The sequence below is a fragment of the Nannospalax galili genome, unplaced genomic scaffold, assembly GCF_000622305.1.
Source record: "Nannospalax galili isolate Female #2095 unplaced genomic scaffold, S.galili_v1.0 scaffold107, whole genome shotgun sequence".
Taxonomy (NCBI): Eukaryota; Metazoa; Chordata; class Mammalia; order Rodentia; family Spalacidae; genus Nannospalax; species Nannospalax galili.
Window position 1 is genome coordinate 2,568,324 of NW_008358490.1, and position 13,730 is coordinate 2,582,053.

General features: G+C 48.3%; 1 protein-coding gene across 6 annotated transcripts in view; it reads left to right on the plus strand.

Annotated features, from left to right (window-relative positions):
- Ccdc88c (coiled-coil domain containing 88C) overlaps positions 1 to 13,730 on the plus strand; it is a 124,543-nt gene that overhangs the window by 56,758 nt on the left and 54,055 nt on the right. For all 6 annotated transcript variants that reach the window (XM_017795246.2, XM_017795249.2, XM_017795248.2 and 3 more), the window contains exons 5-10: positions 7,026 to 7,084; positions 8,032 to 8,115; positions 10,327 to 10,467; positions 10,858 to 11,042; positions 12,014 to 12,095; positions 12,408 to 12,566. In XM_017795246.2, the coding sequence (XP_017650735.1) occupies positions 7,026 to 7,084; positions 8,032 to 8,115; positions 10,327 to 10,467; positions 10,858 to 11,042; positions 12,014 to 12,095; positions 12,408 to 12,566 (710 nt within the window). The remainder of the gene's footprint in view (positions 1 to 7,025; positions 7,085 to 8,031; positions 8,116 to 10,326; positions 10,468 to 10,857; positions 11,043 to 12,013; positions 12,096 to 12,407; positions 12,567 to 13,730) is intronic.

Here is a 13,730-nt window from a genome sequence, read left to right on the forward strand (position 1 = left end):
GTATTTTGATCATTCTAAAATTTCCTGTTTGTCTCTTGAGAGCAAGTTCAGAAAAACCCCCAGATGCTGCTCCGAAGGACACATTGTTAGCCTGCTCCTGGTTTCTGGCCTGTTTGTCGGCTCAGAAATGCATCCCTTTGCCAGGTTGCAGTGCTGGTCTGGTGGCCTGGGCACAGGAAGCCTATGTTGTGCCTCCGAGGAACTGTTAGAGCTTGGTTGTGTGTCGTCGTCCCGTCCCCCCCCCCCCCCCCCCCCCCCCCCCGTGGTCTCTCTGGGAGCTGTGGTGTGTTTGGGTGGTTGGCTCGCCCCCCCCCCCCCCCCCCCCCGACTCACCCTGGTGAGTGCAGTGGCTCAGGGCTGGCCCTGTGATCAGCGGGGCCTGCCTGGATACCAGGCTTTGTTTAGTAAACTTCCTGGAGTGGTCGAGGCTCTGCCACCACCATGGCGTCTAGCAGGTCTGCTCTCTGCGGCTACAGCCGGCCAAGCAAGAGGAGGAGGAGGAAGGAAGAGATGTTGTTTGTCAAAGGTCTCTGTCTTTACTCCTGGGCCTGGAGTTTTCACCTGGTGCTGGGAGGGACCCCTTGCTCTGGTGTTTTCCTGCTGTCTAGCCCCTTGCCTCCTCCTGGACAAACTGTTGATGCTCTTGCTCTGTCTTCTTACTTGCTTGGTTCTAGAAAGTGAATTTGCTCTCAACTTCTGTGGCCTCAGACTAGTAGGGAGGAACTAGGAGTCATTTGGGGCGGTAAGGGTGTCCTTAGGGTTCACGTGCTTTCCATTTATTCTGCATAACCCGGGACAGCTTGGTGGTGTCCTACTTGGTGGTGCTGGGCTCCGGTATAAGGGAGCATAGTACAGATGATACGCGAGTCAGAGACATTGGGATAAGAGGGCTAACCTGTCAGAATACACTTGGGGAACCCTTCATCATTTAACACAGATGTGCCTGCCACAGTGTACAGTTGATAAATGTTTGTTGAAGAACTGAATAAACAGATGGGGTGGGGGATGACTGGTTACTTCGGTGCCTGGTGGAGGTCATGTGTGGTAATATTCTGGGGGTTAGGAAAGGTCAAGAGGGTCCCTTCCAGAATGTGAGTCTGCTTCCTACCCCATGAGGGATATGGATAGTAGTTTGTCCCAGCTGTCTTACCCATGAGGAACTCTGTGTGTGGTTGCTTCCAGTGCCCATGGAAGGAGATCCTGACTGTCTAATAATGAACACCAGACTTCATGTTAGGTAGAACCCCCAGGAAAGCCCCAGAGCTAGGCCTCTGAGGTGAATCTCAGGGTGGGCCTGTACTTGGAGGGGGGTAATGACATCATGTTCAAGCTGCAGTTTTCACAAATGGGACAGCCCCATAATCACACTTGTGAAATGACTGTTTTTTATGAAACCAGGGAAGACAGAGTTTGTGGTCCACCCTAGCGTGTAAGTCAGAGTAAAGCAAATGTTAGAATTACTAAGGAAGATGTCTTTGTAGCTGTGGAAACCAAAACTGTTCTCCTAGCTGATCTCCCATAACAGTTTTAACATCAGACAGTCAGTCAGCAAACATGGGGGAATACTTGCACAGTGTGAGTGGTGGGTGGTAAGGAGGGTTAACTCAGCCTCCCTGAGCCTCATCTTGCTTGTAAGATGGCAATGGTGACACTATCCTTTTGGGACTTCTTTGGGATTAGCGCAAATGATAGCATTGGGACTGAAGCGCAGGAGTAGAGGCCGTAGGTACTCAGGCTACACCTGCAGGTTCAGGACATTCTTGGTTGTAAGATTTGACAACTCTGCAGCCTGGATGATTTGCAGGTCCCCAGTTACTGAGTTAGCAAGGCAGGGCTGAGTTTTCCTGCTCTTCTCTGACCCTGTGTGCCGGGTCCTCACTGCTTCCTTCCTGACGTCCTGGAGGCAGAGTGCAGCCAGAGCAGGAAAGGCTCCTTCAGAAAGGGATGCTTGTCTTTGTGTACCCCTCAGCCACCGATTCCAGGTGACAGGATTCATGTTCTAAATCTAGAAAACAAGAGGCGTGTTGTCTATAGTCCAGTGGCTACATCGTCAGAGAACAAAGAAAAGAGTCAAAAAGGACCCAGGGAATCACTACTGTCGTGCAGATTAGGTTCCGTTTGGACTGCTGGTATCCCCTGGTGACATCTGTGTAGGACTCTGAGACTGAGTTCCATACTAACAGGTGGTGTGATTCCTGACTGGGCTGCATGGGCTTCGGCTGGATGGTCCAGATCCTTCCTCCTCGAATCTAACGCAGCTCCACTTCACCAGCCTGCCATATTTCCGTCCCATGCCTTATGCCACATGTGGAATCAGTCTCTGTTGGAAGCCAGTTGTTGTGTTTTCCAGTTCATACGTCCATTGACCAGCTTATCTGCTGCCTTCCGTGCAGACTTAGAAGGCCTGGGGTGACTTTCTGTGTCAGGACTGTAGGAAGCAGGTAGCAAGCTTGTTGGATTTCCTTCAACTCAGTCACTGATTTGGGTTGTCTGGGATTCCCCTGGGGTTCTCTGCACAAAGCACAACAGAGCACGGGTTGACACAGAGGGTGTCTGGTATTCTTTAACTCTGTTCCCTTGGGCTTGCTTGTGACTCATCTGGCCTAGGAATCTTCATTGTTTCGTCCCCCTGCACCATCTCTCTGACTATCAGGTCCAGTAAGCTTAACCACAAAGCGTTTCCGCAAAGCATTGCTATCACGTTCTTATCTCTGGACCTTTGCACATGCTGTGCCCTGTGCCTGGAAGTCTTGATGCTTACTATAAACTACAAGTCCTTTTTGCAGGTTCCCAGAGCATCTTCAGCTTTTTGGGATTGCTGGTGTACTTGTCTGTATCCATGTCTGTCTGCATTTGGAGAACTCGTGACTCTTACACTATCAGCACATGGTAGGCACTTGGCCAGGGACTTGTTCAACTGCTGAGTTACCAAGCCCTGCTTGTATACAGAGACCCAGAAGAGTCTTCTGTTGTGTATTGAAACTATCCAAACTCACAGCCTGGTAGATTTGTGAAAGCAGCCATTTTTCTTACTAATAAAATGTTCAAAGCCTCGAGTGGTGGCACATACCTTTAATACGGCAGAGGCAGGTGAATCGGTGTGAGTTTCAGGCCAGCTTCCAGTTTCAAGGGATCTGATGCCCTCTTCTGGCCTCTATAGGCATTTCATGCACTTGGTGCACAAACATACATGGATGCAAAACCACTCATACACATAAAAGTCAATAAATCTTTTTTTAATTTAATTTACTTAAAAAAATTTATTACTTTTATTTTATGTGTATGCATGTATTGCCTGCATGTCAGTAAGTGCACCCATGTCATACAGTGCCCAAGGAGGCCAGAAGAGGCTGTCAGATCCCCTAGGACTGGAGTTAGGGACAGTCGTTACTTGCCATGTGGGTGCTAGGATTCGAACCCAGGTCTTCTGCAAGAACAACTAGTGTTCTTAACCGCTGAGCCATCTCTCTAGCCCAAAAGTCAATAAGAGTCAGTCCTCTTCCTCTACCATGTGGGTCTCAGGAATTGAGCTCAGGTCATCAGGCCTAGGGGTGGAGCCTTCACCTACTGAGCCATTTTGACATCCTGGTTTTATTTTAAGATTTATTTTAATTTTAATTACATGTATGTCTGTGTGGGTATGTACATGTGAGTGCAGGTGTCCAAGGGGGGCAGATGTGTGGGATCCCGTGGAGCTGGAGTTGCAGGCAGTTTTGAACTGCCCATTGTGGGAATTGAACTCTGATCCTCAGTAAGAGCAGTACATGCTCTTAACTGCTGAGCCATCTCTCGCCCCTCACCTACCCTGTTTTGCCTTACAAGTCCAGCCTGACCTTGAGCTCATGATCCTCCTGCCTCACCTGCCGAGTGTATGGGCATGTACCACCATGCCTGATGAATCTCCTTTAGCTTTTCCCTCATTTCTGATGGCTTCCTGGGTGAATGTGCTGCTCAGGGTGACATGTGGGTGACGGCAGGGCACTGAGGAACTCCCACTTTTACTCTGTTGTGAGCAGCCTCAGTGTGGTGTTGAGCCTTCACCTATGTGCAGAGTTCTAGCTCTTTGCCATCAGTACCAGCTTGCGTTCCAGTTGCTAACTGCGGGCCTCTGGCACTCAGTCTCACTTTTATTTGTTTTTAATTGGCAGATAACAGTTGCAGCCTGTATGAGCTGTACTGTGATGTGTTGGCACATTTACAGTGTGTATTGATCAACCCAGAATCCTTAGGTGATCCATCAGCTCTAACATTGATGAGCTGTGATGAGAACACCTGAGCCCTCCCTTCGAGCTGTTTGGAATATTTGATACACTGTCTATGTAGGGGAACACAGAACTCAGTCCTCCCATCTGGCAGTGACTCTCCCTGTGAGCCCACCTCTTTCTCCTCTTGGAGTCTGCCATCCTAATCAATTACTGGAGTTGTCTGAATTATTCTAAAGGATGATATAATTGGGTCCTTTGGGCCTTGGCTGTGAGTACAGCTTCTCTGCGTGAGCTCAGGTCCTTTGAGCATTTTTGTCCCTTGTCTTGGCTCTAGTGGTTGCAGGACCATGGAAGCGTGGAAGTCGGTGGATTGTGTGGCTCTCCACTGCATGATGAGGAGCCAGTACTTTTGTGTCCACCCTAGGGCATGCAAGGGGCACCTGCCTGCCAGTGACCACAGAGGGTAAAGAGCTGGAGTGATGGTTTGGGATGGCCCAGCAAGCTCGGTTGGTCAGATTTACATAGGACTGTTAATGCCTGGGTTGGGGAGTTGCCTTTTCTCGTGATTAAAACCAGCATGAGGACTGGAGACATGGCTCAGTGGTTAAGAGCACTGGCTGCTCTAGCAGAGGACCCAGGTTCAATTCCCAGCACCCACATGGTGGCTAACAATCATCCATTATTCCGGTTCCAGGGGACCCTGCACCCTCTTCTGGCCTCCATGAGCCTTGCCTGACATGGGTGCACTTACACACATGCAGACAATACACTCATATATATAAAATAAAAATAATAAAATTAAAAACAACAACAACAACATGAAAAGCTTGCATCTTCTCACTGATAGCAGAGAAGTGAGTTGTGGTAATGTCTGGTCTGTGGATTAGAGCCTCTGGCCACGTTGAAGACCATAGTAGATGGATGCACACCACTAGACTTCATCTTTTAGTATGTCCCCGAGAACAGGGAAGCAGCCTCCTGCCCACCTGAGGGCTGGGTGAGTGAAATCCCAGCTTGCTGTTCTAAGGCTTGACAAACATGCCGGTGTTGGCGAGCGGAGCTGAGTCTCTGCTGAGAATTAGCAGTCTCTCACATGTTACTCTCTACACTCCCTGCTCCCCAGTTCTTGGGTGGGGTTTTGGTTTTCATTTTTCCAATGTGTTAGTAACTCTTCTCTTTATTATAACAAAATACCTGACAGAAGCACCTAAGGGAAGACAGGTTTATTTTGGTTCATGATGTAAGAAAGGGTACAGTCCATTGTGATGGAGTTCATAGTGGTGGGGTTGGGACGCCTCACATCCTACCTCTGATCAAGCTTCTTCCTTTTTTCCTTTCCATTCAGTCCAGAACCCCAGCCCAGGGACTGGTGCCACCCACGTTCAGTGAGGGTCTTCCCTCCTCAGATAAGCCTCTCTGGAATTGCCCTCAAAGACACACACAGAGGTGTGTCTCGACCTAGGTGATTCCATGTCCAGTCAAGTTGGCAGTGATGGTTAACCTTTCACAGATGTCTCTGATAATACTTTGGGCCATCCTGGCACAGTGGAGAGGGAGTTTAGAGTCTTTAAAGGAAATGATACTGTTTGGAGGGTACATCTTCTCCCATATGACAGGATGTGATGAAAAAGGCAGAAACCCATAGCTTTAAAACAAAAAAAATCTGAACAGAAACCCCAGCCATCATCCATCTGTCTATCCAAGCCAGCTGTCTTCATCTTGCAAATGTAGAAATTGAGACTTGGAGACACAGGATATGGCTTGCCCTGTCACCCCATTTTAGAGTGATTAAATGAAGTTGAGAGCCCAGTATTCTGATTCTGATAAGGTGACTGAGACAGGCGCACATACATTCAGCCTTAAACATAATCAGAAACAAACCTTAAATGAACTATTTTGGGGGCCATCGGAGCGGCAAAGTTGAGAGAGTGGAAAGATGCTGATCAAGGGTGGTAAAGTGGAGGTTGCTGCATTTTGCACAGGGCAAAATGGTAAAGCCCATCTGCAGGGTGGTTTGGCAAAATGAAAAGTTAAGTGTTTGCCTCAAGGAAGTGAATAAAGATGTGCATAAAGATTAGCTACCAACCAGGGTGCTCTTTGTAGCATCTACAGATTAAAATACTGAAAACTGGAACCCCTGGAAGGCAGTTATTGATGTTTGAGGCTTTGTGCAAAGCGGTTTAGTAGCCATCAAAAAAATAATGTGTACTTGTGATGGCAGCACTTGGGATGTGTAAGCAGGAGGATCACGAGTACTAGGCTAGCCAGGGCTACATAGTAAGACCTCATCTCAAAAAATGATGTGTATTTGTTTTCTGTGGTTTGCGTCAGAATACTCCAGCCAAACACTGAACCTCACAAACTAAAAGGGCAAGGGGGCACAAAATGGATTAGATGTATAAAACTTCGGCAACCCAAAACTGAACACATGCAAGTTTGCCATGCTGTTCTCCCTGGTCCGTTTGAAATGTCACATAATAATGAGTAAAGCTGTATACAGTTCTCTCCTATTGAACTTTGCTTACAGCACATGCTAAAAATTGTTACTGACTGATGCAGAGGTCTGTTAATTATCATGGACAGCTATTTATGAGGTATTTGAATTTAGAAAAGGGCTTCAAATAGTTATGTACAGAATTCTCACATGGTAAAAATAAATAAATGAACTCCTGCATAATGTGTACGCCTAAGTGGCTACCACTGCGACCTTCAAAATTTTTTTTTTTTATATGACACCCCACCCCTTAAAGCAACACATGCATTTCTGGGGAATTTTATAAGCAGTTGAACTTAGTTAAATCTGTTGCTCTTTTGACACAGGGAAGAGCATGGAGGAGATTAAGAAGGTGCTACTGCTGGTGCTGGGCTGTGCCGTTCAGGTAGGGTTGGGCAGTGGGTGCAGAGGGCTCTGTGCTTACACACTGTGCTTATAGCCCCCCCCCCAGGCTAAGGGTGTGACTGCCCTCGGTCCAGTGTGACGACAGTGACCACTGTTGGTGGCAGCTAGTACCAGGCTCTTTGTGTTGGAGCGCCTCAGGCCAGAACCCCATAGCAAATGGTCTCCATTAAAGGAAAACTTAAAGGATTGCGCTGTACAGCCTGTGGGCAAGATCTACCAATACCACCTTCTTTTTTTTTTTTTTTTTTTTTTTTTTTGACTTTTTGAGACAGGGTCTCCCTGTAGCCCCAGCTGTCCTGGAACTCACTATGTAGACCAGGCTGGCCTTGAACTCGGAGATCCGCCTGCCTCTGCCTCCCGAGTGCTGGGGTTAAAGGAGTGCGCCACCACGCCCGGCATAAATAGGTTTTTATTAGAACACAGCTATGACTTTTACTGATTGTCTCTGGATGCTTTTGAACTGCAGTGGCAGAGTTGAGTAGTTCTGACAAAGGCCAGAAAATCTAAAATTGTTAGCATCTAGTTGGGTGTGGTGGCACACACCCGTAGTCCTAGCACTGGGGCTACTGAGGCAGGAGTATTGTGAATTTAAATTGAGGGCAACCCAATACCACCAAACAAACCGTTACCCTATGGCCCTTTTCAGATGGAGTGTGCCTGCCCTTGCCCTCAGCTACGTGTTCTCTCTTTGCTTGTGAAGAGCTTGTTTAGAGCAGGCATTTCTGTGTCCCACCCCAGTGTTTTCCTCCGGGAGCTGCTCAAAAGTGGGCTTCTGAAGCCAAGCTCCTGTAGGCGGCTAGAACAGTTTTGTGAGAAGCCTCGGTCTGAGGGGTTGTGGGAGGACCGGAGGCTGGAGTGGGTGTGGACATGGCCCAAGTTGGCTGTACCTTGAAGACTACCTCTGTTAACTTGTATAATCCTTCACAGTGTGAGAGGAAAGAGGAATTCATTGAAAGAATCAAACAGCTGGACATTGAGACCCAGGCGGGCATTGTGGCTCACATCCAGGAGGTAGGCATGGGGGCATGGCCGTGGGTGCGGTGGCTATAGCAGGAGGCAGTATCTTCCCACTGGAAGAGTTTACAAACTGCATTATCCTCAAGCTGTTTTGGTAATTTTAGGTTTCAGATACTGTAGACAAATTGATTCTGTTTGGAAAGGTAGCCACCAGTGAGCTAAAATAAAATAGGGGTAAAAATAAAAATGTAAAAATACCAACACCTCAATCAAGTCATCTTCTGCTGCCGCTGCTTGCCTTATATGGACTCAGACTATTTTTAAGAGCTGTCAAATGATTTAGGCTCAGAATTTGATTTATAGGCCCTGAAAATGTATTCTGGCAAATGTCATCCCGCTGTGAACGGTTGATCTTTATGGAGAGAATCTCTGCTGCTGTCAGTGACACGCAGGGAAACAAGCTGCCACTGAGTTAAGATGTCAAAGCCAACAGGTCGGGAGAGCATTGCCTTGCGTGGTGTCGGGAGGCCTTTGCCCCCACAATGAACTAGTTAGACCTTCCTGTCCCTCTGCCTGAGGTTGACCAAGATGGCATCAGTTGGGGCAGGCATCCATCTGGAAATGGACTGTCTTAGTTCTGGATGCCTTGTTAGGGCTCACTGCTCAATCTAATTAAACCAAGGAGATCAATGTTAAACTAGAGCACTCAGGAGCCACTATGCAGTTACCAGAGGCACCAAACACAGCTCTCGTGGTGGGTATAGGTGACATGGCCGGGGCTGGGCTTCCTGGCTCCCACAGTGACTAAGATACTGCAGGGTCAAGAGTTTCAAGCCAGGATTTGAATCAGGAGAGACAAGATGGCACTGGTTGCAGAAAGGAAATCCTGCAAAGCTGGTGTCAGGAGAAAGTATTTTAGTAAATATTTTCAACCATTACTGCTGGTTGCCTGCTAGCTTAAAAATCAGTCTACCTTTTAATTTCCCTGTGGGTCTTGTGTGTTTTGAAAATATATCTGTCTGGGAACTTAGGCCCTTGAGATTTGTCAGTGTGTGTCAGTTCTTTGCTGCTCACTGTCCTTCCAGTCCAGACAGCAAGATATTTGAAAAAAAGTACGCAGCCAGGGGAGTCCTTTGTGATTATCAAATTCAAGGGCTGGCACAGGAATTCATTGAGTGCTGTACAAAAGCTCCCATGTCCCACATCCCCAAGGGAGCTGCTTGTTAGAATTAAGGGAAGAGGAGCATGGGTCTATAATTTAAAGCTTAGCTGGCGGGGCTGTAGAGATGGCTCAGTGCTTTAAAGAGTACATACTGCTCTTGCAGAGGACCTGATTTCTGTTCTCAGTACCCATGTCCTACCACCTGTAGCTTTAGCTACAGGGGATCTGACGCCCTCTTCTGTACTCTGCAAACACCCGCACTCATGTGAACAAACACACACACACAATTAAAATCTTTTTAAAAAGCTTAGCAGATAACCATGTGCCGATGGCATGGAGCTCTGAAGTCAGCCACGATGGCATGGAGACTCGGGTGTGCCCCAGCCTTAGCACAGACCAGGCTGGGACCTGGCCTTACATCCTGGCTGCAGCCTACTGAGAACCATGGGATAAGATTTCTCCAATTCAGACATCCAAGTGCTCCCCTAGTAGACTCCCTTCTCTCCTTGGTTTTGTTTTCCCTTTTTGAGACCTGAGTGTTGTACTGTTTTCTCTTACAAAAATGAAAAGATCCTCAGCTCTGCTCAGGGGCACAGTGAATCTAGACTGTCCTTGGTGGCCTCTGGGAGTGAGACACAAACCTTAAATTGCCTTAAACTATAAATCGCTCTCCCAAAGAAACCCAAGATTTCTGTGTACCCACTATCTGAACTAAGAAGCTTAGCATTTTTGCCCTATTTGTATAGATTTTATTTTAAGAAATAATGTGAGGCCTATTCCTCAAACTCACTGAGAGGCTAACCATCTCTGTGCTGTAAATTGATGCAGTTTCAGTGTGAATATCTTGTCATCCCAGGAAAGAAGTGGCTTATATTAATGGATTCTAAACTCATTTGAGAACCCTTCTGCTAGCCATGGGAAACTTGCCAATGAAGGCTTAACAGTGTCAATGTCCTAGTAGTAAAATACTGTTCTTGGTGTGGGAATGAAGCATGGTCTGGGCCTCTGCCTGAGTCTCAACACCACAGGGCACTGGGTAGGAGGACATTCAGGAACTCCAGGGCCAGCATAGCAGCTTCTAACATTAGACCACGTACCCACAGGTGACCCACAACCAGGAAAATGTGTTTGACCTGCAGTGGTTAGAGCTGCCAGATGTGGCCCCAGAGGAGCTGGAAGCCCTCTCCAGGAGCATGGTGTTCCACCTCCGCAGGCTCATTGACGAACGGGACGAGTGCACCGAGGTGTGTCTGTGGGGCAGCTGTGGCTGGCAGGGTACCCTTGGTGTAGTTGCTCTCCTCCCCTCCATCTCTGGTCTGCATGCTTCCCGGCCTGGATCTGGTGGGATGGAGCATGGTTATTTCCTGGTTACAGCTCCTGTGGTGAATGGTCTTTGCAGGGATGTTTACAGGAAGACAGAAGTGGATCAGGGTGCTAGTGTGGGTTTCTCTCCACCCATGCTATTTTTTTTTTTTCTCATTAAATGGTATGTCTTTCTGAAAACATATAACACCCTCCCCCTTCTGGTTATTATTCTCTTGTTTCAATAGTTTTTCGCCCAGTCTAGGCTTGGGCACTGGGCTGGTCCAGGATGCGCTGGTAAACTCACTCTCCTTTCTCCTTGTCTGGTGCAGCTGATCGTGGACCTGACACAAGAGAGAGACTACCTCCAGGCACAGCACCCGCCCAGCCCCACCAAGTTCTCCAGTCCAGACTCCACACCCAGCCCCACCAGCAGCCTCTCCAGTGAGGACAAACAGCACCTGGCTGTGGAGCTGGCTGACACCAAGGCCAGGCTACGGCGTGTCAGGCAGGAATTGTGAGTTCCCTTCTACTTTCTGTGCTGCTCTGTGGTGTGAACCAAACTCTTGGCATGTAATTTTCTTGTATGTATGGCATTATGAATGGATAGCTCTGCTGGCGTGGAGTTGGTGGGGCTGCTCCGAACTCCTCGTGCTAAAGACCTCAACAGCCCGCTGCAGGCCTGCATTTGCAGGGAGGACTTCCTCTTGGTCCTCAGGCTCCACCCACATTGCCTATGGAAGTAGACTGCTATCTCCATGAAGGCCCCATTGAGGGCTAGGATAACCACACCATGTTTTCTTGGTTGGAGGGAAGATGTACCTCACTGTTTATGGGGAGGGGGGGTGGTTCTTTCCTGTTTTCCTGCAGCTGGTGAATGTCACTTATCCATTTGGAGAGCTGCTTGTTTCTACCCTCCCCATCTTCAGTCCCACAGAGCCCATCTATGGACTCATACGACAGTGGCTGGGCTTTCTTTGTCTTGTGTACTCAGAGAAACATGGGTGGTGACCGAATCCAGTTTGAGAATACTGAAGAATTTTTGACTGGGAAGGTGGCTTAGTGGGTAATGTGCTTGCACAGCACATCCTGATGTTTGGATCCCTAACACCTAAGCAGTGGCTGGGTGTGATGGTTTGCATCTGTGACTTTGCCTGAGAGGGTTTGTATTCAGCCAGTCTTGCCAAAACAGCAAGCTCCAGGTTCAGTGAGAGACACTATCTCAAAAATATATGTAGCCTGCCTAGAGGAAGACATGGGGCTTCGATCCCTGGCCTCCACACTCATTCACACAGGTGAGCACACCCCCAACACCCAACATACACCATTTTAAGTCAGAACCACTTTCTCATGCCTCAGCAGATCTCCCTCCTCCCAGAAGCCTGTGTACCCTCCTTGCCCCTCTGTTCAGAAAGTAGCAGCCTGTTCCGTGGTCTGCCGAGGGACACCCTTTCCCCTCGGACTCTTTTCCTCCCATTTGCCCTGTAGGGAGGAGAAGACAGAGCAGCTTGTAGACACCAGACATGAGGTGGATCAGCTGGTGCTGGAGCTGCAGAAGGTCAAGCAGGAGGTGAGCATGAGGCTTGTGTCTGTGTGTCCAGGGGCTGGAAAGCTGGGGTGCTAGCAGGTCCAAGAGGGTTGGGAATGTAACATGGGCTTGCCTAGCAAAGCTGTCCAGAGTTGGTTGTCCTGAGAATTTCCGAGGGTGTTCCTTAGTGAATGTGTGGAAAAACCCCTCAGGCGGCATGCACATGGAGCCCCTTGGTCATCAGGACCTAACTTTTCCCAAAGTGTCCTGGAGAGCCTGCTGTAGGGAATTGGCCCTTTCTTCCCTCCCCAAATGAGTGCCTTAAGCTGGGTTTCTGCCTTCTCTGTTTTGTAGAACATCCAGCTTGCAGCTGATGCCCGGTCAGCCCGTGCCTATCGTGACGAGTTGGACTCGCTGAGGGAGAAGGCGAACCGTGTGGAGAGGCTGGAGATGGAGCTGGTGCGCTGCAAGGAGAAGCTGCACGACGTGGACTTCTACAAGGCTCGCATGGAGGTAGGCAGCCAGCCAGCCTTCCAGACAGTGAGTGCCACTGGACGTGTCCTCCAAAATGCCTGTCCTTGGGATTTTGGTAGAGATCCATGCTACAGCTGCTGCTTCTTCTGCACCCTACTTGCCGGGACCCTCAGGGCCTCCCTCTTGCTCTTCTGCAAGTGTTGCGTGGGTGAGAGGGAGAGTGAGGTTGGCTGACAAAGGGCAGTGCTGCCTTTAGGGTTTTTCTTTCTCCTTTTTCATCCCATATTGATGAACTTCAATCTTTTTTCTTTTAATTAAAAGCTTGCAATTTCTGGCTTATGTGCTAGGGCTTAGGTTCCTCATCGATAAAATAAAATAAAAACACTAATGCTACTGAAGTTTAAAGGGTGAATGAGATAGAATGCCTGCGCAGCAGCTGGTGTTTGGACAAGTCTCCAAAGTCTACCCTCAGGCAGTGGAAGCTGTGCCAAGTTGTTGTTGTTGTTGTTTTGTTTTATTTTATTTTTTGAGAAAGGGTCTCCCTGTAGCCCCAGCTGGCCTGGAACTCACTATGTAGACCAGGCTGGCCTTGAACTCACAGAGATCCACCTGCCTCTGCCTCCTGAGTGCTAGGACTAAAGGCATACACCACCACAGCTGGCTCAATAAAAATAAAATTTAAAAACAGAAAGAACATGATTGAATCTTCGTTATTGTCCAGCCTGTGCTCACTGCAGTTTTCATTTTTACTGTCGCCATCAGTATCTTATGATGTTTTATTTTATTAAATTTTTTAAATTTATTTTTATGTGTATGAGTGTTTTGCCTGCATGTATGTAAGTGCACCAGTTGCATACAAACCCACAGGGACCAGAAGAGGGAGTCAGGTCTCCTGGAACTGGAGTTATGGACAATTGTTAGCCACCTGGGTGTATATTCATTTCATTAATGAGAGATAGATAGGATTTCTCTACATGATACCGTCCTTTCGAGGCAGGGGATGATGCATACTTGGGTTTGCAGACCCTGGGTGGTTAGAGCCAGCTCCACAGGCCTGAGAGGAGAAACATGCTCTTCTTGGATGCCTGTGGCCTCAGGATTCAGGCACTGGTGGAGCGCACAATGCCTAGATGCTTCTACTCAGATTGGAGAGCTCCCAGCAGCTGTACAGCCTGCCTTCAGCCCTTGCAGAGGGCGTAGAAT